Source organism: Lutjanus erythropterus, chromosome 6 (assembly GCF_056507025.1).
Source record: "Lutjanus erythropterus isolate fLutEry1 chromosome 6, fLutEry1.hap2, whole genome shotgun sequence".
Classification (NCBI taxonomy): Eukaryota; Metazoa; Chordata; class Actinopteri; order Lutjaniformes; family Lutjanidae; genus Lutjanus; species Lutjanus erythropterus.
In genome coordinates, this window is record NC_139322.1 from 11,375,973 (window position 1) to 11,403,159 (window position 27,187).

General features: G+C 38.2%; 1 protein-coding gene across 3 annotated transcripts in view; it reads left to right on the top strand.

The window, feature by feature from the left end:
- The window catches only part of LOC146324930 (chemokine-like protein TAFA-1), a 40,535-nt gene extending 26,865 nt beyond the window's left edge, over positions 1 to 13,670 (top strand). For 2 of the 3 annotated variants that reach the window (XM_084719969.1, XM_084719968.1), the window contains exons 3-6: positions 9,286 to 9,426; positions 12,244 to 12,368; positions 12,544 to 12,630; positions 12,788 to 13,670. In XM_084719969.1, coding sequence (XP_084576095.1) covers positions 9,286 to 9,426; positions 12,244 to 12,368; positions 12,544 to 12,576 — 299 coding nt within the window. In that variant the 3' untranslated portion in view covers positions 12,577 to 12,630; positions 12,788 to 13,670. Of the gene's footprint in view, positions 1 to 9,285; positions 9,427 to 12,243; positions 12,369 to 12,543; positions 12,661 to 12,787 lie in introns of all 3 variants that reach the window. The other variant, XM_084719970.1, reaches the window with a different exon arrangement.
- Positions 13,671 to 27,187: the final 13,517 nt, after the last annotated feature.

The window sequence follows — 27,187 nt, forward strand, 5'->3', positions numbered from 1 at the left end:
GCACCAGCAGGCACAATCAGTGCCACCTGTCAGCAAAGAAACAATTACAAAACTGAGTCAGCTCACCCAGTAATCCAATGATTGATAATCTTCAGACAAAAATTTTCCTTGATTTATCAGTGAAGGTTTAATCAATCCAATCCAGTCACATATTTAGTTAAAATCACACTATTTCAGTCAATCTCACAAACTGCACAAATAATCCTCCACTTAAATACATCTGCATGGAGTTTTTGCATGCAGATAGAAGACGTATCTTGGTCTGAAGATGGCCACTGTAGTCTGGCCTTTTCTTTGACACCTCACTTGAGCCAATAGAAGCTTCCTGTCTACAGCCCACAATAGTCAAGGAGAGCTGGAAGGAAATGCTTGCCTCATTTCTGCTGTGTGAAGACAGAGCCGATTGGAACAGATGGTGCGGATGACTGGCGCTTCATATAGCAAATGAAATCCCGAAAATGACAATATGCAGTTTTTTTTTTATATGAAGCTAACAGGGAAATTATGCAAATTTAAACTGTTTGCTGTGAGATGATTTTTGTATTAACTTTTCCCACCGTAGCGCTTGTTTTGACATCTTTGTATGCACAAAGTATTCCTCCAACATACTTTCAACAAGGGCTATAATGTGTTTATGCATCACTTACTCTGAAGCAGGGGTTTTTGGGGTCTACAAGTAGCTTCTTTTTTAGAAAATAGAAAAGCATGTAAAATATTCATTATTGTGGTATTATTATCACATTTTAACTTGGGACAAAGTAAGGCTAAATGCTGTTGTATCATTGTGTTTTCAAGTTAATAAGTCACAGTTATGGGTCACTTGCAGACATATTTTGCAAACACCTCCTATTTCAGTGTGTTAAAACTTATTAATTCTGACTGTTGGAGAAATAACTTTAAAGCATCACCCTTCAAAGAAGATCAAAATCTTGCACGCTCCAAATGATTCAAGAGCAGCTTTCAGCTTACATTAGCTATGCATTGGATAAGTGCTTCAGCCACTAGGGGGCACCGGCCAACAATCAATGGACATATCAGTCGCAATAAGCTGCTTACACTTTTAAACCAACACGCATATTTTTCTGGTGGGTCTGGTGATAGACCTGACAGTTCATCATGACAGGGCCCCTTTTTGTCTTGCCTAGGCATGATTTCAGTACACGGGTTCTCGTTCCACAGGCAAGTGAAAGAAAGAAATAATGAATATGCAATGTCCAGTTAAACTTTCAAAATAAAGCAACAAAGCATTTGGGTTTAGGCAATAAAACCATTTGATTGTTAATGCATCTTACACTGTATCCTCTTGTGGACTGGCGGGTCTTTTACACGCTTTGCCTTGAGACTGGGCTGTCAGACGAGACTGGAAACAGAACATTTGGACCGTGCATTGCAACACTAAACACATCAAATGTTCATCGTTTTCAGGTGTTTTTTTTTTGTTTTTTTATGTCTGCAGCCAGAACAGACCAACAAAAGAAATGTCAGCACAGGAAATAAATCAACATAAGAAACCAAACAACACCGGGAACAAATCATCCCAGACAACACGACAGAACTCTCCACCTCATATAGCAGAAAGTTATGACTTTTCCAGCTCTTCCAGACCTAAAAATGAGCAGTGCCCTGTTGGGTGCAGGTTGTAGGTGGTCACCTCGTTTCCTGACAGCCTCTGTTGTTTCCCGGCTCAGAGTAATGAAGAGGCAGGAGCACAGAGCATAGCAACAAAAACAGGGCAGTTCCAGTTGAGACCCTTTTGCTGCTGCGTGACCTCTGACCCGACGGATGACAATTTCAGTGTGACCCTTGTTCCCTGTCAATCAATCTGCTGCTGGAGAAACAACACAAGCACACACACAGAAACACACACAGACCCTGAAGCTGTTTTGTCATTTGTGCGACTGACTTTGTTCATAGTCAGTGATAATGGGGGAAAATGGAAATACAGAAAACAATTATACCCTTGCATGGCTCCAGCCTTCACCTGATGAGAGCGTTCATCTCCAGCCATGTTATTCTCCGTCTCCCTCTGAAATATTTATAATGCAAAGATGGGGTCTCGGAGCATGCAGCGTGTTGTACTCACAGGCTGAAACCATGGGTGAACTTGAAGAGTGCTCATCAGCGTTGCATAGCTTTTGTCTAAAGGTACCCAGCACACCTGCCAGCTGGAAATACCACGCTGATTTGCATTTTTATTTGATTTTAATGTATTCTTCTGAGGTGATGATTTCCAAATATAGAGTATCCCGATTCTTTGCTCTGTTTGCTAGCAACAAGCAATGCAAGTTAATTCTGTTGAGTAGTGTGTTTTTAATAGATCAAAGAGGAAATCTGGGGCTGTCTTATGCAATTAAGGAGATGCATTAAGAAGAACAAACCCCTGTGGGCTGTTGTTTTCAAATGATGCCCCACTGCTTCCACTGGTACATCACGATTAACGTTGTGCAGACATGCCCTTTTGTTGAGTGCATCAGACAGCAGGCAACATTTTCCCAGACCGGCTACAAGATCTGGATATTTTTCAGTTAAACGAACGGCTGTTGATGTTTTCAAAAATAAAGAGCCAGGAGTTATGATAACCCCGAGAAACTCAAAGCACTTGGCAAGAGGCAGGAAAAAGACAAGCTTTCTCAATTATTTCCTCCCTCTCTGTGTTGAAATTTGGCTATTAATTTGGTATCTTAAAACTCACTTATCCAATCAACAACCTGACATTAGTTCTTTTTAATTAGTAGTTGTCATTTACCTCAGCACGAACAGATTTACAACCAGGCGCTGCACAGCATATACTCTGCAAAAAACAAAAAAAAAACACTGAATCCTGAATGAAGTGCAATCAACTTCATCGCAATCTAATTCTGACTTCTCTTCAGGTTTTCATGCGCATAAAAGAAGCTGATGATCTTTTTTCTATAAAGCAGCAATGTGGCAGAAATGAGAGAATCGAGTGTGAGACGAGGCCACTGATCTACTTCTATCCAGCCGGTCAAGTGGGGCTGTGTTGGTTAATCCCCTCAGGAGCTCACATGATGGCTCAATTATATCCAGAAATTGACATACAACTCCCTCGCTCGCTGTGCTTTTTGAATTTAAGCTACTTTATGGCTTCGTTTGGCTGGTTTAAAATCTTGGGCTGAACAAATATCCTATGTAACTCATTTTCTCCTGAAAATAGCTGCATCCACACTCTTGTAATCCCACATAACCTGCTTGAGACTTGGGATTCAAAGCCCGACACTTCATTAAATAAACACATAGTAAATTATTAATGTATTTTTAACTATTTCTGACCTACAACGATTAGTAAATAAATCAATTAGTCAATCAACAAATTTTTTTCTGTAAATATGTTGATATTTGATCGTTTTAGACATTGCTGTTCTTTGATATATATAATAATTAACTTAATATTCTTGACATTTTGACGGTTGGTTAAATAAAACAAGCAGTCTAAATAAAGTTACTGTTTCTGACAATTCATAGGCAAGAAAATTAAGCAAGAAAATAGACCACAGATTATATTAAAATAATGGTTAGTGGGCACTTTGAACAATTGTAACTCCTATCAAGCATCCCTGATTGGTGTTTAAACTGTTAATAAATGCTCATAACTACAGCTGGGTAACATGTTGTAATATGAGAATATATATTTTGAACATCGTGATATGGCATATGTGCTGTCTTTTCCTAGTTTTTAAAGGCTGCATTACAGTAAAGTGATTCTGAACTCACCAGATTGTCTAGCTATTCTATTATTTGCTTCCCAGTATTTACTTGGTCTATTTGATTTTGTCCATATCGCTCAGCCCTGTTTGATAGCTGTTATCATGTACACGCCTCTGTATAGATTATTCATATTGTGTTTTCATTATATGGTTATTTGAAGACATTATAACATTGAAATTATTATCTTTAATTTCTGTTCTTACACCAAAATGTAAGGTGTCCCCTTTTGCCAGAAGTGCCTGTAAAAAATTATTATTCTAATTGTTTTTTCTGTATTTTGTAGTAAGGGGGTTAATGTTTATAAGTTGGTGGCTACAATGGGATGATTCAGTAAATTCTCCCAGAATTGTCCTATTTTAGCAAGACTCGCCCAGTGATCTACATATGATTATGCACATGAACCAAATCTTACACTGTGTTTTAAAACGTATACTGTATATACACACAGTCAAATCAAGTCAGTTTATTTATATAGCACCTTTTTTATTTTTGAGCCACAGTGCATTCCAGTTGAGACAGGTGGGTTAGTATCTGCGTCAATTTAGATGACTGAAATAGATTCAACACTCAGCAGTATCACCAAAGAAGGCAAGAAATACCATAATGCAATAGCTCAGACAGGAAGCTAAAATTTAAAAAAAGGAAAGGAGAGATAAGACAATATCATGAAAAAACATAAAACACAATTAAAATGCACTAAAGGGATGTTGAAAATAAGTTTAAAAAGAGACTGAACCAAAAGCAAGAGAATAAAAATGGGTCCTTAATTCAAATTTAAAATTCGGAATCGACAAACAGGACCTAATGTGGGATGGGAGGCTATTCCAGAGCTTAGGGGCAGCAACAGAAAATGCTCATTTGCCTTTGGTTTTAAGGCACGAGAAGGGGACAGAGAGAGAATTTGTTGTGAAGACAGCATAAGTGACCTGGGAGCAGCATATGGAATTAACATGTCAGTGTTGTTTTGAGTGTCTAATCCATTTAAAGCTTTCAAAACAAATAGCAGGATTTTAAAATCTGCTCTGTGTGTAACCGGTAGCCAGTGCAGGTGGGCGAGGACAGAAGTAATGTGTTGTCTTTTCTTTGTCCCAGTTAGTGAGTCTAGCAGCTGCATTTTGAATCGAGAAAAGGTGGACCGGGTCAACAACATGTACAGTGGGTAGCAATAATAATAAGAGTCTGAGCTGATAAACACTACCCACAACACTGCGAACTTGTTTATTAAAATTCGATGAAGTGTCGAAGAAAAAAACAAGATTTTTTGACATGATCATTTCTGTTTTATTTTCATTTAGATGTAGGAAGCTAAACAGCTAAAAAGGTTGCTCATTGAGCAGGTATAGTTGGGTGTAGCTGGTGCATAAAGTTGCATGTCGTCCGCATAACAGTGGTGATGGATGTTGCATTAGTTTTAAACATGGAGCCAAGCATGTACAGTGAGAACAAGAGGAGCAGTTTCCCATTGAAAGTGAAAACGTCCTTGCTTTCAGATAAAAAAGTAAACCAGTTTAGCACAGAGCTTCGCAGACATTTAAAAAAAAATGATCGAGCTTATCAGACGCTGCATTGAGGTTGGCCAACATCAGAATGGCAAATATTATAAACTACATAAAATTGTGAAAAATAACCATCACAAGTTCTGAGGCTTCAAGAAGACATCTTCTAATGTCCTACTAACATTAACACTGTACCTAAACTCACATTACTTAGCCTTTATAAGCACCATCTAATCATTAAATAAATGGTTTATAATACTGTTAAGTGTGGACAAGTATTTTTAATATAGCATATAACATGAGTTTTACTTTTTAACTACCTCCACTGTGTATAAAATCCAACTGTACTTTCTTTTACGCTGCTATGTTGTTCTTACAAGAAAATGGAAAAAAGAGGATTGCTTTCACGTACACAAGAGTGCGAGAATGTATTCTATAACTTGCGATTGAAATATTCATTTATTTTATCGACAGCATTTGCCAACAATTATAACCACTCTTGTGAAGACATTTTATATTATTATGACTGTGTTCTCCTCACATCATTCATTATCTGTTTTTATACCAGCCTCTGCTTGTGAGTGCACACAGAGGTGTTAAAGCTGTTGACAGTTATGTTAGTTAACACTGGTACAGTGTGTTAAAAAACATTTAATTACATACTGTTAATGAAAGCTAAATATATTCATATGACACAGACAGCATTTGGCGTTTTTGGCTGCCTAAAATTATTAACTGATGATCAAAATACTATCATTATGTTTCTGTTGATCAATTTACATATCATTATATATGATTACAAGTAATGTTATGTAATGTTTTGAATCATTAATTATCTATATATAGTATATAGCAGCTAAGGATGCCTCAAAGAATGAGTTATAAAGGAAGAATTATAGTTACTGACAAATATGAATGGATTATAACTTTTAATACTATTACAACCATGTTTTAGTGTCATTATCATGTCTTGTTTTGTCCACAGCCCGAAGATATTCAGTTTATTGTCAAAGAGCAATACAGAAACAAGATAATACTCATATTTACGAAGCTGGAATCTGAATATTTTGATTTTTTTTTTCTTAAAAAATTACTCATACTGATTAATCTATTATCAATATAGTTGGCAATTAATTCAGTAATCGATTAATATACGATTTATCGTTGCAGCTCTAGCTGGAACAGGCAAATATTTGGCATTTTTGCTTGATTAAACAACTAAAATGATTAACTGATGATTAAAACTCATTTAATCTGATTAGATATTATTATATGTGATTACAGGCATGTTATATAATGTTTTGAAGCTGTATACAGTATATACCAGGTATGGATGCCTCACAGAATTATAAAAGAGACATTGTAGTTCTTGGCAAAAAAAAAAAGTCTTTATATCTGCTAACAACTGTATTATTATATGTTATTAGCTATTTATGTAGTGCTTATAAAGGCTAATTAGGCAACATAGATAGGAGGGCTAATTAACTGTCAGAACTTGACTTTTATACGGATTGAAATCTGATTATCTGAGCTGCAGTGATTCGATGCTGCTTGCTGCTCCAGCTGACTGAAGATACTCTCCACGGCTGCTCTAAGAAACTGCTGTGCATCAGGAGGGCCTCACAACCCCAAATATTCAAATGAAGTAAAGCGATGTATGCAAATGCAGCCACGACACATTTCACAAACCCACAGCTCATTGTCAAACATTACTTCAAATCACTTTGCTGGCAAAATACGAGCTACTTTTTCCCCTCTCTCTGCTCTTTCTCTCTACAACCTCCTTGATCTTGTGTCATGCTGACGGGTGTAATTGTCAGATGGCACTTTGCTGCACAACTCTCATACGTGGAGAGTGTGAACGCAGTGGGTGGGAGAGGCCAGCGGTTGAGGTGGGTCGAGTCCGCTCGGCCCAGTCCTCTCATCCTTCAGGGCACAGGCAGTAGTTTGGTGATAATTGCATGGTGGAGCCAGTGTTCATATTCATGATAACCCTGAAGCGGGCCTCTTCTCCTGCGAATAGACGTCTTTTTCTCTGCCTGCTCTCACACATCTCTTCATCATCATTTTACATTCAACAAGCTGCAGGGGCCGCGCTCGCTCAGAGCGTGTAAAGCACAATTATTCTTGTTTACAGCAAACTTGTGGGATGTTTTACAGTTATTTTACTCTGTGAAATAAACCGGTGAATATAAAGAATTTATGAATATGGACATGCTAGATTAAGCATGAGATTCAAGGTACCTTAAGGCAGTGATGGAATACTGAAAAGCTGTTATGTTTCATTACTGAAATATTACTCAACTACAAGTGTTAAATATTATGTAAAGGTACAAGTAAAAGTATAAAATACTCTTCACAAAACTTTTCCGCTGCAGAATTTTTGTTCTGTTTTTGTTTGGGTTTTATTTGTTTGTATGCACTGATTTTCATTGGCACATATTGGCTACAGAATGCAGATGAGGAGTTTGGATGTACTCAGTAGTGAATTATAATTTTACAAATAGCAAAGTAAATTGCATAGTGCTACGCATACATAAATAAGAGTTAAATTAAAGACTGCTGCCTTCAGGGCACATTTTCAAGTACTCCAAATTATGAGCAGAAGCATGAATATGGCTGTCAGCAGTGGAGGAAGTATTCAAAATTATAGTTAAAACTGCTACGAGGAGTTTTTAACTGGTTATGAAACAGTATAATCCTGATGCCTCTGTGTGACCTATATAAACAAATGAGACAATCAGCGAGAGGATGGGCTATTTCTATAGTTGTTCTATAGTTGTTCTATATTTCCTGCCACTGAGTTGGGTTCTTCTTGAAAACAGATGAAACAAGCCTGCATTTGCATTTTCTCAGGTAAAGTTACACTGAGTAGTATGTTAGTCAGTAATAAGTAAGCAGGAGGGGATTTTTATTCAGATAACTAAATGTTTGACATCACATTTTGTGGTTATTGTGGTGGAAACACTACCACTTGTGTCCACAGGGGACTTCAAAATCATCAAAATATGGTATAAGTAATGTATATTAGTATTGCATGAAAAAAACTGGATAACCAATAATCATTCTTCTGACTAAGTGCGGCAGCAACAGTGTGTTTCCACTTGTCTAGCTGACAAACTGTTATCTAAAACGTCACCTGCTAAAATAAAAAAACACACTCAATTTACCACTCTGAAATATCCTGCTGCTGTTTTTTTTTAAAGTTTGTTCCTGATTTTTTTCACTTGAATGATCTGAATATGATTCAAGCTCAGTTGATCTGTGCTTAACCAGTCAGAGCATTTGCTGATGACCAGTGGGCGGTTACTTATAGAAGTGTTTGATAGACGCGTAAATGGTACAGATATAACTATAAGTGTTAAAATAATTGTAAATTAAACAGTTCTGGTTGTGCAGGAGAATGTCCACTGTGAGTGATATCGTTATATATGACAATTATTTGATTGTACTGATGCATCAGTGTGCAACCAGTATTTTACTGTTGTAGCTGGTTGATGTGGATCCTTGTTTTAACTGCTTTATTTTCAGTTTGGCAGTTTAGTCCAGTGGTTTGCAAGGGGTCGGGCCCCTTCACAGGGTCACAAGATAAATCTGACGGGTGAGATGATTAATGGGAGGGAAAAAAAAAAGTTCTGCAACTTTGGAATTCTCTCTCTCTCTCTCTACATACACATATTTTTACACATTGTATAATATGTACAGTTATTTAAATGAAACCATGAGAGAAGCTAAGAGGGGAAAGTGCTAAAGGGCCCCAGCCAGACACCATTGTTCAGTAAGGGGTTATAAACAAAAAAGGTTGGGAACCATTGGTTGCAACCATTATTTTTGCTTCAAAATGGCTTGGGCCAAATTAGCATAAAATAGAGAAGTACAAGTACCTCAAAATGGTGCAGTACTTGAATAAATGTACTTAGTTACTTTTCACCCCTGATGACAGTCTATATTTAGCCGCAGATGTCCGCACGGTGAAGTGTTCAGATGTTGTTTTGTTTGATCACCCCTGAGATGCTGACTTAATGAAGCTTGTTGTCTGTTTCTTCTTCTTCTTCCTTATCAGAGGGGGGCACATGTGAAGTAATTGCTGCTCACAGATGCTGCAATAAGAATCGTATTGAGGAGCGGTCACAGACAGTCAAGTGTTCCTGTCTGCCAGGGAAGGTGGCTGGAACCACCAGAAACAGACCTTCATGCGTCGACGGTGAGTATTTAAGCAGATAAAGGAAACACAAAATATCAGGTTTTACTACAGTGATTTCCTACGGTTGCATGAGGAAAAAAATATTTGTTTTTAATGTGCTTGCATAGCAGGGAAAAAAGTGATTTCCATTTTTAGATTTAAATCAACTAAACATGTGCCGTATTATACGAAAAGCAAAATCCTGCCAGACAAAACTGCTGTTTTGTAAAGATACAGAGATTTGTTCAAATAAAAGCCGAAGTCACCCATGCAATGCCTTGTCCCAGATAAGATTAACATTACCTGGGATAATGTCACATCCAAATTCGGTTGCTGACAGACAGCAGAAGGTATCTGCAGGGGTAAGCTTTACTCCAACACCAGACAGTCGAACGCAGCCGCTGAATGTAGCACACCTCAGGGAAGAGTGAAGAAATAAAGGCTAACATAAAGCAAAGAGCTGCAGAGGAAAATGGTCGTTGATTACATAGGTACTGCCTTGTAGATATTTCATAATGGTTTTATACATGCTTTGACAAATGTGTGCTGCACGGGTTCAATACCTTGTAAGAAATGGATTTGGTGCTCAGGTCTGACACAACTAAAACACATATTGGCTTTAGGAAAACCTCTCACCTGCAGCTTTTATCTTAAATCCTTTTGCAAATATTACAGCAATCTGTGCGCGGACTGGGGGAATTTGAGGTCTCTGGATGTCAGCTCTGACAGATTCTTTTCCTCTGTCACACATTACAAACCATTTACTGTCTACTTACCCTGTATTTAAGGCAATTTTCTCTCCTGACGGCAGAAATGTGGTGTGCATTAAAGTCAAGCCACAGTCACTCCTACCGATCCACTCACTCAATGAAAAGCCTCAGTTCCACCCTCTGCATTCATGTATAAAGAAACCGCAATTGTGATCAGCAACAGTTCTGCACAAGTTTTCTGAAGCATATACATGTGACACATAGAGCTGAGTTACTTGCTGACACATTGATAATTAGGATTAAACACCCCCAATAATAATGACCAGAGTTGGAGGGTGTTACTTTAAGAATGTATTGCAATTAAATTACTAATTTCTGGTTATAAAATGTAGTCAGCAAAGTATCACAATATTAAAGTAAAGTAACTTGATTAGTTTCTGTTACTTTTGTGTTATCTTAATGCCAAATATATTGAAATTGTTTAGCCTAATCTAATATTTTATGTTCGTTGTTTGGTTTATTAATTGTTCATCCAGCTATTCCTTCCTTTATCAAGTGTAAGTGCATATTTAGATTAAAAACGGTGATCGTGCACATTACAATGTGCTTTGTTACGTATACCATTCACACTTCACACTCAAACTGCCATAAACTTATTGCAGGGGCTTGTGTTTCGGCCCACGCACCATCCAGCATCACTACCTGCAGTCCCAAAATATCTAATATAATAGCAGTATTATCAGCATCGATAAGTTACCTAGCTAACTGACTAGCTTGTCTGTGTAGCCAGCAACAATGGCTGTTCTAAAGACTCATTTATGCCTGTTCTTTTATTGTTTTTGAGAGTATGTACTGTAATGTATATAGTGTCATGTTTAGGGTGGAACCCAGGAAGAACAGCTGTTGCTATGGTTGCAGCTAATGGGGATCCTAATAAAATAAATTAAAATAAGTGAAATGCTAAATGTTAGATACACACATGGATATGGACGGAGCCTCCTGTCTGTGCTTTGAGGTCATTTCGTATGTTTGGATGCTTCCTGACAGCTTACGTATACTAAAGAAATGCCTCCGTGACCGCAGGTCAAGACAAAGAAGATTCTAAAATCCTCAATTATTGGAAATTACATTCATCGTCAATTAGTTATTGAAAAGAATTATTCGTCCGCGTGTCGCAATGTTTTTAAAAGCTGCACAGACCACCACTGCCTCCACTTTTTTCTTTTTTAAGAGGTGCATTATGACAACTTCCTCCAGTGTCACTGTGTTTGTTGTTAGAAAGTTCACATGCCCAAGTGAAGGATGCATGGACATATGTGGGCAGTGACGATTACATCTCTTGAAATGGATGTATCTATTTTCGTACATATAGGCAGCATAAATGAGCCCTTACCTGTTGATGTTTCTTTAAATTAGATGTTATTTTCACTGCTGGAAGATAGAACTTGCACTGTACTGTTATATTGTTCCCTTTTTTTCATTTACATAGAAGAGTTTGATGTTTCAGAATAAATTTCAAAATCTATCCTGCTAAGTGGTACGAACTGCATCCATCGCTCGCGTCTGGGCACGTACGCGGTACGTCTGTGGCAAACATTTCTTCACAGGTATTGTTAATGAGTAACTGACGTGTGCAGATTGTCCCTGTAGATCAAACTAAATCAGGAAAGGAGTACTGAACGTTTTTGAGAAAATAGGGCTCTGCCATGAGACAGCTGCTTTTAGAATGGAGTTTGGTTTAACAGTCTTCCCACTTAAAAGACCACCGGGAGCAGAGGATATTTTAACGTTAATAATTCACATAAAATGAGCTGACCTACCTAATGATGAATCTAATAAACATCATAAAGTAACACAAGTAAAGGGGCTAAAACTGACCAGATAAGATCACTGCCTCCCTTAAATTGTAATGAGATCTGCACCCTTGATTTTTCTGTACATAGAATACGTTACCTTTTTTTAAAAAAATATCCTAATTACATAAGTCTGTCACATGTAATCCATTACTCCCTAAGCCTGCTAATGGCATCTATCTGTAAAACTGTGAGCTGCTGTGCTATCTGATTTTGCACTCTGTTAGGGTGGAAGTTACCTGCATCACCATTTCTCTTGTCTTTGTTGCCTGTAGCATCCATAGTAATTGGGAAGTGGTGGTGTGAGATGGAGCCTTGCCTGGAGGGGGAGGAATGCAAGACGCTCCCTGACAACTCAGGCTGGATGTGCTACGCCGGCAACAAGATCAAAACCACAAGGGTAAGATAACCTCTCTTGACGTTATAGCAGAACAGTGGGAGAGAAATTCACAGCCCTGCGACACTCGCTGTGGCATCAACAAAACAGCATAGTTATTGGGATTGAATTTCGCTTCAAATTGACTTGTTAACAACACGGTCTAACCCCTCAATTTCCTCCTTCTTTTTCCTGTCAGAACACTCAGCCATACACGACATCAACATATTAACACTTTGCGGAAAGGATGCGAGGGAACGCCTCTGGTGCAAAGGTTAATCTGCAGGTCAGCCTCTTCATTTATACTGGCACACCGGTATGCTAATTAATTTCTCTCAACTGATTTAATTGCTGAGCTTTGTGAAGGGCAAACACGCACGATTTATATTCATTTCTGTGACTTTTACCTCCTCCTAAATACGTCTTTCCTTTTCTTGTTTCAGCTCTGTCACAGGACCAATTATCACAAAGACAATGAACCTTTTGTTGCTTTAAGAAACGTGAACACTTCTCAGATTAAAGTGTAAAAAGATGTAGAATACATAAAGCACATCCTGCTCAAGGCTACTGAAAATACTGACGCTCCAAGCTGCCTGCGGGGAACTTCATCATAACCTTGTAATGAATATATTTTCATCATTTCTTTCCAACTTTGAGATGGAACGTGAATGTCTGTGCATTTGGATTAATATCTGGGGAGCATCTGACGTCCCTCCTCAGACATCAGTGAGACAGATGTTCTCTGTGAAGCACGAAACAGGAGACGAATACATCAAAGGACATGTGATAAGAACGTACAGTAGTTGACAGCCCTCAGGTTTTTCTTTTTTTTTTCTAATATTGTCAGAGGAAAAATACTGTACATAAACTGTTTGTCCTTTCTTGTGTACATGAACTTTATTTATGGTGGTGGTGAAAATCAATCATTCGAGTCCCCTGAATGCAGTCTTGATCTTCCTTCTCGTTACCCATGAAGCCCCAGCACAGCCAAAGTTCGAGGATGCAATGTTAAGATAAAACAGATGCAGGGAGGGAGATGTTTTACAAAATACAGCTTTGTGTGTCTTGATACTGTACATTTTACCATTTGTTTGTATGGTACTTGTATGCCTTTGATCACCTCTTCTTTAATGGCTTTACCAGTCAATCTTGGTAACATGTCAGCTACCCTGAAACTGATTGATTCACCAAAAATGTGATACCAGTAGGTTGTTTTCGATACTTGAAATGCCTTATTTGTGTCAAATCATTCAAATGACTATATTGTACATATGAAGCCATCTATTGATATGTGCTGAAATTTCATTAAAGTCATTGTTCCTGTAACCAATGTGAGTGCATCTTTGCCACTGCCCTCACAGGTATCAGCAAGCAGTTCTCAATATTAGTAATCTCAAATCTGAGTGCGACTTGATGCCAAATCACTGCTTTAAAAGAAGAGTCTGACATTTTGGGAAATTACAGGCATCTCAAAACCCACGCACATGAAAACCAGGCATCTGCACATGATATAAGCACAGAATAATATCTGCAGGAGGAAAACAATCCACGCAAAGGAGTATTTCTGTTCAACCTCATATTTCGCACAACTGCTCAATTTCTGCCACCAGTCAAAGCAGCGGAGCCATCAGCCACTGTCTTTTCCAATCCCACTTCCAAAGACTCAAAAGTCAACTTGACAAGCGAGTGAGTGTTGAGAAATTGCAGGTGTGTAGAGACGGCTGAGCATACGCCACAGCCCCGTGCTTGTGGGACTGTATTTGTGTACGCAGTGCGAAAAAAACATGCTCCCTCACGTGACCAGCCACTGGCATAAACAGTTGGTTGTTTACAGCCACAAGCGCTACAGGGAGGCCGGACAATCAGTGTGATTTTCTGTGGTCCGAGCTCCTGCGAACATCTGTAAGACTGGTTCATTTAAGTATGATGCAGACTTGCAGCAGACAGACAGAGCGAGAAAGCATTCATGCGGACAAGCATAAGAAAAGGAGTGTGCAAATATGGACAGAAATGTTGATGTGATGTAAGCCTGTTGTTACTCTACAATTCTGCAATTTACACTGCAGACCTGGCATTTGGCCTCAAACGAATTGACAACACCAAAAGGCCACGTGGTCTTGCCCCTAAAACGATGAAGTTCTCTGCCTGTCACACACACGGTGTTAAGTTGACTTGCTCGTGTGTAGCCATGGCAACGCAGGTTAGCTAACAAGCAAATAGCAAGAAGTCAAACTTGATAAATCAAGCAAACAGTTCAGCTGAAATTAATAATACATTCATCACTGTTAAGCCAGCTTGTCAGCTTGTGGTTATATGTTCAGTTAAATTAATTCAAACTCAGAACCTTCCGTAAGGACAATATGAAGTTGAACTCAGGCAACAGTCAACTTATCTCAGCATAAAGACTTGAAACAGGCAAAATGCTAATCTGCTCTTTCCAAAGGGAACAAAATCTTCCAACCAGCCTCTCTAAAGATCTCTAATTAACATGCTGTATCTCATTTGTCTAATCCGACAGAAACCGAAGAATAAAAAGTCTTAGTTGTGGCGTTCCAGAAGTAAGACAAGCTAATTCAAAATCATATTGACACACAAGTAAGTAAAATCAATCCTGAAACAAAGCCTTACTCAACAGTGTATCGTGTGGTTAACTCCAAGGTTACATGAGGATGGTATTTTTCTTTTTGAAAAGATAGATGTAATATTGTTCTTTAATCAATATTTCTGTTTTAGAGGCCTTGAACGGATTTCCTTCCCAGAGACCAGTGCTGGTAAATTTAATATGAGCTCAAGTTTTTGTATGTTCTCAAAGTAATCAAGCATGAAATTTATTAAATTCACAAAGCTTGTAATTTCTAATGGAATACTGTAGTAGATCGCTTGACTCAGAATATTAAATAGTAAATAAAGGAGCAAATTTCATGAAGACAGATGAAAGAAATGTTGAAGGAGAGATTTTAAAACAATTATGCACATTTCCCAAAATGTCAAACTATTCCTTCAGTTATAATTGACCCTTTGCTAAGCCCCGCCCTCCTTAGTTACTGTTGCTACGCCTGCCAAACTTTCCAGTCTTACACTGCATTTATGCAGTTTACGGAAATAATGGTGGCAGATTTAAAATTGAAATTGGGAGTAATTGTTGAAACGGGAGGTCTTAGAATCCTTAGAGACGTAAACAAAAGTAGCTTTTCATTTCCAGCTGAAAGCTAAAGCTAGCTTACATCTCAGAAAGCACTGGTCGGATGGTGAAATATGGCGCATATCTACATGATAGAGGACAGAAATACACTCATTAACGTGAAAAAAGGAAACACAGGGACTCGATTAGTGACGGATCACCCAGCCAGACCATGAAGACAGCGGAAGACAGCCGGGACAAGAGCTAAGCTAACTTGGCTAAGACCTGAGACAGCAAGCCAGAATGAAATGCATCCTCGTTGACCCACTTTGATTCTGCATCAGCCCACATCCTCCTCCTCAAACCCCCCGCATAACAAATGCAGATGCAGTGGTATCTGATAAGTTTGGCTGGAGGTAAAGTTACTGCAGCTATTAAGGTAGTGTTAGTTAGCTGGAAATGCTAACATTTGCATCTTATGTTAGGGCAGATGAAGACACCACACATGCACTCTTGTGTTTCACGTTTTTGAGAGACGACAAAAAAAAAGACGTCACCGTCCAGACTCATGAAACACAGAGCTCGTTTCAGAGCCTCCTGCACACCGCTTCAGCATGTAGAGAAATGGAAAGCTTGACAGCTTTAGTTTCAGTTGCTAAGCTATGATTGGACAGTTGCTGTTTGGAGGTGGGGCTTAGTGAAGGGTCAATTATCCCAACTGAAAACATTGCAATCACCACCTCCAGACTTGTGTCTTTAAGCCTGACACCCGCAGGTCATTAACTGGAGTTACTCTTGTTCTCTGTACACACAGGTATATAAAGCGCAGAACGATTACACACATAGACGAATGGGTAACAGGACTCGCTCCTGTATTTACAACACTTTGATGCAGTATCACAGCGGGATACAGGCCATTGCTTTCACAGCCTCTGCCCCTGTGGGTGACTGCTGGCGCTGTGTTCGGTGTCATCCATCTTCTGGAAAAATGAAAGTTTTTCTTGGACCTTCCTCCTGTTTCATTATTTTCCTCTTTCCACTTATATTCAGCTTTGTTTAAAAACACTGCTTTTCTGTTCATTCAAAGGCACCAGTTCTTCCATTCATGAGATAAAAATATAAATGCTTTATATATTTTCCTCCAGTGTTGTCTGCTTTTAAACTTTAAAAGGATTTTTTCAGTGTCTGACCAATTTGCGCCATGATCTGCCAACCTCAATAATGTCAGGAACACAGAGTTTCTGTTTCATTAGCCTCTTAGACAGTTTTATGCATTTAAGAGGTTTCTTTTATTGTTTTCTCTGATGTGATGTGATACTGGGTATCAGCCATTGTACCTGCTGGTGAAATTTGAGCACCTTGTCGTTTTAACTAAAATAAAACAATGATTATTTTTGGGAGCATTCAGTAATGACAGCTCCCATGAGTCTCTTAAAAACCCTCATCCCATCAGCTCTTCGCTCGTTACTCTGTGATTCTGTCACTATGCAAACCTTTGGGGGGGGTTGCATAGTGTCATATGACGAAATGTTATTTTTTTTACCGGTTGTCCAGCAGCAGGCTGCATCTTCAGATGGATTTTTGAGATCTCACAGATGTCTGCTTTCTGCCCGGAGAGATAAAATGGTTTCCTGTGGCGAAACCAATGTTTAAATCCAATATTTTCACAAACCATGTCGTTCCGCTCTACTCCTCTTCTTCACTAAGACATGCGTTAAGTCCACTGCACACGCCGTGGCAGTGACCAAATGTGATTTTTTTTTTTTCCCAGGGAAGACAGTATCTGTGGGTTCACTCTGTAAATACAACATGCTGCTGTATAATAGGTAAATAAAAAATAGCAATTTAACTTTTCCCAGAAGTTTGTAGAAACGCGCCGTTATGTGAAAGAATCAATGACGTATAAAGTGCTATGATTACAAGTGGGGCTATCAAATCCCCAAAGTCAGTATAAATTTCAGCTTTTTATAAAGAAGAAACCAGAAGATAACCTGGAAGTGTCGCAAGACTTAAGCTCTCAATGACTATATTTACATGTGCACAAATTTTGCACTTTTATTCAGATTATGACAAGTCATGAACAACATATTCCATTTAGAAATTCCAAATTAAGCCTTAATACACATAGCATTTTTAAATTAAGACGTGGGATTATGATACCATTATTCTGGTTTTGGGAGCATTCTCTGGACATGTACATGGTACATTCAGAATGTGTCTCTCAACTGGGATGTTTACAGCAGTTTGCAACACATGGCCTGTTGCCTATTTACGGTCACCTTTGTGTGCATTTTAAGCACAGTTTGACTTTTCCCAACTTTAACAACTCGCCAACAGTTGTCAAGGCTGGAGTAGAGATGCATGCGCAAAAGGAAAGCCCACATTTAATTAGAAAGAGAACCACACTAACGTTTAAATATTATTAAAGATTTAAACTGCATTTCCACCAAAGTATGCAGAACTTTTAGTCCCAGGAACTACTTTTCAAAGAACTAAAAGGTTTCTTCAGCCTGTTGTTGTCTGTGATTCCACTGCGGTGTAAGACCCATGGCCGTAGGGGAAATTAGTCTATGATGACTGTACAACACTGACACCATGTAAAGCAATGGACAGTTATAATCTTGCCTTTTCCAGTTCCCTTTTGTCGGCGGCATAAATGTTCAATAAGACTTTGTCATCATATCATCTGTCACATGCTTTCTTCCATGACTACTTATGTATCCCAAAAATTTATGTTGAAAGTTGGGCTGTGATCAATCCATCCGATTTGGTCTAAACGTATCCCAAAAATAGATGTTAAGGCATTAAAATAGAAAATCAGACCACATTTAGCCCTAATATAGCCATGAAAATACGATCACATTGCAGCAAGTGGGGAACTAAATCTTAGTTTGTGTGCAGTACAACCAAAAACAGAAAGTTCCTTCAGCGGAAACGTGGCTTTAAATATGAATAATATTGCAACACCGACCACTTCAGGACAGTGGTTGAATGAATGAGAGAGGGAGGCTGTGTTCATCACATTAATCAGAGTCTGCATGTAAACAGAAATATTAGTGGAGTGATCATGTAGAAAGCGTAGTAGGAATATTGTCTTTTTCAAAATTAGAGCAAAGACCAGAACGCTTTGTACATGTAAACATAGCCAGTGAAACACCTGCTGAGCTTATTTGCATGGCAACTGGAGGCAGCTTGCATAGTTGCTACCTGTTGTGACTAGAGTCGTACTAGCGGTTGTCCCCCCTATTCATTACCATGCAGAGTGTGAATTTGACTCCATTATGGTTAATGAGGACAGACAACCATGTTTAGCAGTAATGAGAAGGAGGACAGTGTACTGTAAATCCAGGTGTGGCTGTATTAGCGATCAATAGTGGATTAATAGGCAACTGAATGGCATGTGTTCAGTGCATCCCTGCTGTGATTCTGCCCCTGCACATGTTGTCTGTTGGCTCCATCTGCACAGTGGATCGTGCTGCATAAACACAGATGCCAAATTGCAGCACACTGTCCATCATCCATTGTACTGAAATTACACCATTTGTAGAAGCAGCAGTGACTGGCTACACGAAAATGCTGTTTAGGTCTTGGTTTATTTGCTTCAGGCTATCACAATTTGAACTAGCATTTGAAACTGTGTTTCCTGTTCAACATGGGATTGCTAAATGGGCATAATATGTGCAAGATGGCAGCAAGCAGAATCCCATTTTCTGTCAGTCTTCGGAGTGGCTCTCTGGGCTGCTGCTGTAGGCTCTGATGTCTCACATCACGCTGCAGAACAGTGAGAAATAAGACACGAGTGATGATGATGTGCCCTGACTTCTTTTTATGATGCACCAGGGACGTCCTGGGAATTGAGGCTCCCATGGGTTTGTTCTTAAGACACATTTCATTCAAAACACTCCGACAGTCTAGTCATGCTCCATTCTCTGCACTTGGAAGTCACTGCTCTGTTTCCATGAATATCAAGGTGCGACTTAAAGCAACAGGATATGATGGTGTGGTGTTAAGTGTGAAATAACTCCTATCAAGACAAAATCCCAACACAGTAATAATTATCTGCTTGAGAGAAGATCAATGCTTTTTATTAGTAGTGTATAAAATTAAGTGCATGGCTGTTGCAAATGCTGGATCTGCAGTGATCTGATCTGTACAAGTAACTGGCAGATATGCACAGCAAGCATTTAGCAAATTAAAGTTATTAACTCCTGTTGCTTGCTCCTTTTTCTTTGTTTTCTGAGGCATTGAGCAATCGTCAAGATTACCCAGTCTAATCACATCCTGTAACCGAGAACTGTCTCCACTGCCCCTGCAGGATTCTGGGATTTCAAAGTCAAGGTAACGCGGACTAAACTGGATTCTAATTAAAGTTGACATCAGGTGCCTCATGCTCCTTTCCCCCTCCTCCTCAGGCTTTCATCTAAATGATTCATGCAGAGAACACCAGGCCTTTCATGCCGTTAGGTCCTCACAAAGGAATAACAACTTGATCACACAAAGCAAACATAGACAGATTTACAATGACACCGGCACAGTGTCTGTTGCACCAGCTTATATCAAGTTATGTCAGAGCGATGCAGCGGCACTCCACTGACATTTTGTGTTTTTGCACGGAGGCTCTTGCAGATATTCGTGCTGACAAATGTGAGAGAGTAAATTAAATCAGAGGGCTAAAAATGGTTCTCTAATAGAATTACGCTGCATCGCACAGACAAAACAAAACAAAAAATTAAGTTTCCAGGTGTGATAATTTGAATAGGGTGTGACCTGCTGCGAACATGACGCGATTGTTGGGAAATGATCGTGACAACTGTGCATCGGCCATATGTTGTGGACTGGAACCCTGGAAGAGGATCAGTTTGAAGAACTCGTGCCGCTTTGAGTAAGAGCATCAGCTAAATGCCTAACGGGTATATAAAATTGAAACCTTCTCTGAAATTGCAGATGATACAGGTAGGCCAAATAATTGCTGAATAGAGAGATGAATTTGCAGCCTTTTTCCCTTATAAGTGGGAAGAGGATTTATCTCTGTGTGAGGAAACCAGCCTTGAATTAAAGATGAGCTTCCCCTGCCTTTTGTCAAGCTATTGTGAACAACACAGCATATAGTACACAATAACTACAGGTATGCAAAAATAGGTTTGGTATAATAGATCAGCTTTGTGGAGAAGAACAGTCTTACCATGACATAGAGATGCCTCCAGGCTGAGTTAGAGGCTGTGTGCTCCTCTTATTGGAATTGCAGCCTGAAAATCTTCGAAAAAACAGAAAATTAGTTGAAGTTGTGCAGCTAATGAATAGTAACAACTTTAACCCGACTGCTAGTTTGGTTTCTAATGTCTCTGCCTTGAAAATAGAAATACCTAAAGAAAGGACTGAAAAGACCCCTAATTTTCTTGAGAAAGATTCCCAGGTTGTGAAATACTAATGTTTTGGGAATGACGATTGATTACCGAGCTGCGATTGGCTGAAGCCTCGGTCGATTTCCTCAAGCTTGAAAACAGGGATGAGAAGAGGCACAGAAGTTTCTCTGAGACTTCAATTACATTATGTTTAAAGTCACTCAGTAAGCATTTTTCCATTGGAAAGACTTTTAAAAAACAAGTATGGTCACAGTGAAAAAAACAGTTTAAAAGTTATTTCAAAAGGGAAATTGTTTTCATTGATTCTTTGAGGACACTGATTGAATGTTCACATTCACACCATATATTTCATCCTCTTCAATGTGCAAATAATAGCCTGTGGAGACTATAAGAAACCACATTCAAATTTGTAAGTTGAACGCCTGAGAAAAAAAAAAAAAAAAAAAAAAATACCTCACTCAGGAATCAATCCACAATCTCTTGGGGAGGAGTCCTTGTTTAACGCATACAGAAGCAAAGTCGATCTCCTTCCTATGTACCTCATGGTATCTTACTTTGAAAAATTATAAATGGAAGTCAATAACAAGAGACAAATCATTTTTTGAACCCAATTTCAAAGACAATTTTACAAGTCCAGACAGTTGCTGTTTCTCGGCATGCAATATGCAGTACAATATACAAGTCCAAAGTTTGTACAAATCTTCTCATTCAATGTTTTATCTTTATTTTTTATTTGTTTTCTACACTGTATATTAACACAGACATCAAAGCTATGAAATATGGAATTGTGTAGTAAGGAAAAATGTGAAAAAGCAAGGCAAAATATGTTTTATATTTTAGATTCTTTAAAAGCAAAAAGACTCTCGAGCACTGTTCTCTGCACTTGCTGTTTAAGATTTCATTATTTTTTGGTTACCTGTGAGCAAAGGTGTTTCTCTTTGATATTTTAGATTCTTCAAAGTTTCCACCTTTTGCTTTGATTACAGCTTTGCACACTTTTGGTATAATCTGGACCACCTCTTACAAAAAATAATGAAAAAACACTGAATCAGAAGAATTGTCTAAACTTTTGACTGGTACTGAACATCACCAACGCCAATATCTCTGTCCACTGAAGTGTGTTTTATCCAGAGACTCCTGGTGCTTTTATCAGGAACCTGGGAGCTTCTTGTTGGCAGGCAGACATCTTTTAAAATTCCATATTTATATGAAACATATGAAACATTTCACCTATCAGTAAAATATGACTTTGGAGAATTGCTTTCACGCTAATCAGTGCCACCTCTCTGTCAACCTACAATTGAACAATTTATCAGAATAATTAATCATATTTGTTTTATGTTGTAACCACAGTTCAGCTGGTTGAAAAAGGTCTTAAACATTTAGACTGAATATGAACCAGTTTTCAGCTGGAAATCCTAGTTGATGCTCTGTGATTATTATATCATTTTTGCCCAGTGATGTCAAAAATAAACTGCCTACCTCAGCTCTCACAGGTAGGTGAGATCCTAAACATTTCAGATGGGGCGCTGTTCTGTTTATCACCAAGAAACTGTCTGTCTAAGATTTTTACTTGTTTGTTTCATGGCAGACAGTGACATAATGTGAGCGTCATCTGTTGAGGCGAAGGACGTGAAATGAGCAGCGAGCGACTCGCGTCCAATCCTTCTCCCTCACTGTGGTGTCTTGCTGTGGGTTATTTTCTTCCTCACCACTGTGGCTTCACCCTTGTGCTTGAATTTAATGGAGACTGACAGTAAATCACAATTACCCATACAAGACACTTTAAAAATAGTTTAGGAAATTAGGCTGCCCTGATATGAAGGTTGAACACATGGCCCGCGCTGAACAGGGTTCTAGGAGAGCATCATATGAAAGTTGAAAGTTCCAGGACAGGGTTGGACTGCAGTCATGCATTTACACCTTTGTCCTCAATTGTCTCTGAAATAAAAGAAACAAGCTGCAAAGGAAAGGATCGGTTTCCAAGGCATTTTAGGGGCAAAAACATGTTGCTTAGTTGAAACTTAGAGCTGTAAAGGCCAAACCCGACAACAAAAGTGGTTAATTTATTTGACTTGACTTTGACTTGATGACTTGTGACGGTGCATTTGGCAGATGATTAGCTTAGTTTAGCATAAAGACTTGAAAAGCTTGGAAAGAAGTTTGCTTGTTCAGTTTTGCTCAAATCCTGGATGTCTATGGATAATGATTATGTTATTTGATACCATAGACACTCAACAGTTTAGCCTAGTTAGTATCATATTGCTGTTGTATTGCTGACATAACGTCAGACTACACTGAATACATTAAAAAAAAAGTCTGTCTAAAGGCATTGATTAGTCAATCCTGTTTCATCATGGATTATATTCTATCAGTAACATTCATTTTACATTGATTCAGTAAAGTAAATGTTGTTAACTGTGTAATGTGCAGTTATAGAACTAAAAGACAGACATCTAGAGCACATCAGGTGAATTAATTATTTCTCCCAGCGATCCTTTCCTACCTTATTTGCAGCAATGGTTTTACTTTTTGCTGTAAAATGTTTTTTTTTTATATTCCACATAATAACGGCATGTTAATCTTGACTGAAGTGGGTGGCTCGCAATCGCTCCACTTTGTGTGGAAGAAGAATCAAATGACACACCAAACGCCCCTTTTTATGTGACCGCGCACAGAGCCTGAAGACGAAAGCCTGGATTAAGACAGCAGGGTGATAACCACCTTTGTGATACCTGTTATCTCTGAATGGGGTTTTAGGGTTTGTCGAGCCAGCTCTCAAAGAAAGCCTGGGTATGTTGAGCTTCCTTCGCAGTACAGCTCTCTGGCACGATAATCTTAATAATAACATATAGTGCAGTCACTCCCAGAGACTGGGTCGGGACCCACCAGTGTGTCACAGGAGATTTAATTTGGATCCCCCCCAAAAGTAGAAAACACTGGAAAAAAAAATCAGCAAATTTAAGATTTAAATCTACACTGCACTTTTCAAAAAGCATTCAAAATTATCATTTTGTTTTAATGATGAGAGGACAAAAATGAGACCCTGTTCCACATAAATGCACTTAAGTTGTCTTGCTTATGAAGTAGGCGAAAATGTTCTATATTGTTTTCCAGATGGGAGGAAATAAAAAAACAAACAAACAATGAGATGAGAGGTTAACTCAGCCTAAAAGCACTTTCAATAACATGCATCAATATAATACAAGGTGATGCAGAAATGGCAGTAAAAATGGTCAGGAATGTTCATTTATGTAAATTTATGCAACTAAATCTCCCAAGATTTATTGATAAGGCTTACTGTGAACTGGGTCACAGTGTTTTGTCATTTTAAAAAATGTGGTTCCCCAGACAAAAAAAAGTTTGGTAAACACTGCTATAGTGAGTGATGCACATTTTCAAATCTTGGAGTTTGTGTATACTTGAGATTATTTGGATGCAACCCAATTTCAACATTGGTTGGGATTTTAAAACTCCTGTAGTCTGACCCCGGCTTTAAGATCACTCACTGATACCCTTCATCCCTGTAAAAGCACAGGAGTGGAAAAGGTTTTTTTTTTTTTTTTTTTTTTTTTGTAGTTTTGTGGAAGGTTTTGTGCAAGGCTTGGTTGGATGCAGTGACTTCCTGGAGTCTCTGGTGGTTGCCTAGCAACCTCATTGAAATGACTAGACTCCGGGAAGAAATAGAAATAGTCCGGCACTTAACCCCCTGTAAATCCAGAAATTGTTGTGATTTACACAGAAGCCACTGAAAGGAAATGTTATTATCACCTGGGTGAGAAAATAATGGCAAAGTGAGATCCATTAGACTTATTTCATCTTGTTTTAGATATAAAATAAAAAACCTTTTAAAAGTAAATGTCTAAAATTTACCCTGTAAAATATAGCATGATTCTCTGTGCAGTTTTGTCTCTGTTCTCCCTGTACTGGTACACAACACTGTCTGTTTCATTAATGTAAAACAGCTACGAGGCATATGAATACATCACACAGACTTGATAACATTAATATTGTGCAATTAATGTTTGTTCATTAAAGTGTAATTGTTCAGCTCTCTGTTTTAATTAAGCCAAAAAAAAAAGTCATCTCTATTCTAGATAGTATGTATGCATAATGACAAAGCAAATAGATGAAACCTCTCAGCCATAACCAAGCTACTCTCAGTCTATTGCTTTGAGTCGCCTATATAGTTGCCTGCAGTAAAAGAAGGCTAATTTATTTCAGAAACACACATACACACAGAGTATAGCCTACACACAAAGAGTCAGGGACAAAGAGAATTGTGTTTACATTTTTTATTACAAGTGTCAACTCCAGATGAGGAAAAAGTTGTTAAAGGAGAACAGAACAGTGTTTCCATTATGTTTTTCATGTGCCCCAGGATAGTTTATTTTCTATTAGTGAACATGAACTACTGTCCCCACCAGATGGTCACAAGAGGGGGAAGGTTTCCTGCCACATATCACCTGCAAACTGAGATCAAATAAGCTGCCAGAAATGTGTTATTTGTGATTCTGGTTTGAATTAAGAGATGAATCAAGTCTAAAGAACTGTTGGCCACACTTTATTTTACAGGACACTAATAAGACATAACAAGCCACACTTTGTATTATGTTATATATAATATGTTCTTTATAAGACACTATTAGACTGTACTGTGAACTGGGGTGCATTATTTCTCACTGTTAGATGCTTATTAGACTTTATTGCAGGGTAACTGGGGCACATTACAACAGAACTGCACAGTAAATTTGAGTGTATTGTTTCCCACTGTTAGACCCTTATTAGACTTCATTAGAGTGTTATTAGGAACATATCACAACATAACTGTACTGTAAACTAAAAGTTTAATAAAGGTCTAACTGTGGAAAATTATACTCTTTAGTTTACAGTACATGTCCATTGTAATGTCTCCCTATTAAACCCTGATAAAGTCTAATAGGGGTCTAATAATACACTTTCATTTAGACTTTGTTAGCAGGTAATTAGGGTCACATTACAACAGAACTGTACTGTAAACTAAAAGGTCTAATTAGGGACTGAATGGGAAATAATACGCTTTCACATTCTGTTGTCATGTGTCTCTACTTACCCTCTAATGAAGCTGAATAAGTGTCTAGCAGTGAGAAATAAAACATTTTAGTTTACAGTACAGTTCTGTTGTAATGTGTCTCTAACTATCCTCTAATAAGAGTCTAATAAAGCCTCTAATATTGTCTAATAAAGAACATATTATTTCCGCCTGCACTGTAAAAGTGCAATTGAATTGTTCAGAGCCTTTTCTAAATTGATTTGCCTAATCTGTAAAGCATTTTTCTGACAACATATTCCAGACAAGCGGAAGAGTGAGGATCCCATAACTCCTACCTTAATTACCTTATTTTGGCTGCTTTCATTTTGAATTGAGGATATGACTTTTATATTTAAAGCCATGTATTATGACAGGTGCTCAGAGGGGTTTCTACTCAATTTGTACTGAAGAACAGAGATAAAGCTCTTTTGACTGGCTTTAAGTTTGTTTTACAGATAAAGAGGCAGCGCCGCACAGGCTGCTTAAACTTTTGTAAGAAGCTGCGTACGTGAGAGTGTGTGAATCACAGAGTTTATCTAAAACACGTCTGAAAGTCACCTAATGAATGTCACACCAGCTCCTTTGAAAATGAGAAAGTTGTGAGTGCTGCTGGTATTTTAAGAAATGGAGGCACAAATTTGAGAATACATGTTGTCAATGTTGACTTTAAACCCCACTGGGGTGTGAAAGTTTGTTTTTTTTTAACCTTATTTCAAACTTTTATTCCAAAAAGTTTTTTTTTTCTTGTAGAGAATTTGAAAAACAAAATCTCTTGTTTGACAAAATGTTGTCATAAAGGTGGCAGAACATTATGTTACAGAGAACAACCATACGATGCATACTGAGTGCAGTATACAGGAATAAAAAATTTAAATCTCAATATGTCTTAAAAAAAAAGCTTACAGAGACAAGAGCGTAAGGATGGTAATAATATGGAAGTCACACAACATATTCACTTCGATTCCCTGTGGATTTATCTTTTTTTTTTTTGGCAGCTTCTGTAGAGTCGGTGAGACAATGTAGCTCCATGAGTTCCTGATCTTTCCAAAGCTTTCTTGTCCAGGACTTCTCACATTTTGAGAACTGTCTAGGAATCTTGGGATCTTTAACTTGAATGAGTTTTGCATTTCTGTATAACATGAATCCATAAATACAAGACTGGGGATGGTTCAATGAGTAAGACTAAGAGAGAAGACTACTGTTGGACTTCCTGAGTTTAAATTGCAATAATATGTCAAATCTAACTCCTCTGGGTAAACTAAATTTTTTATTCCAAGCCTAGGAAGTT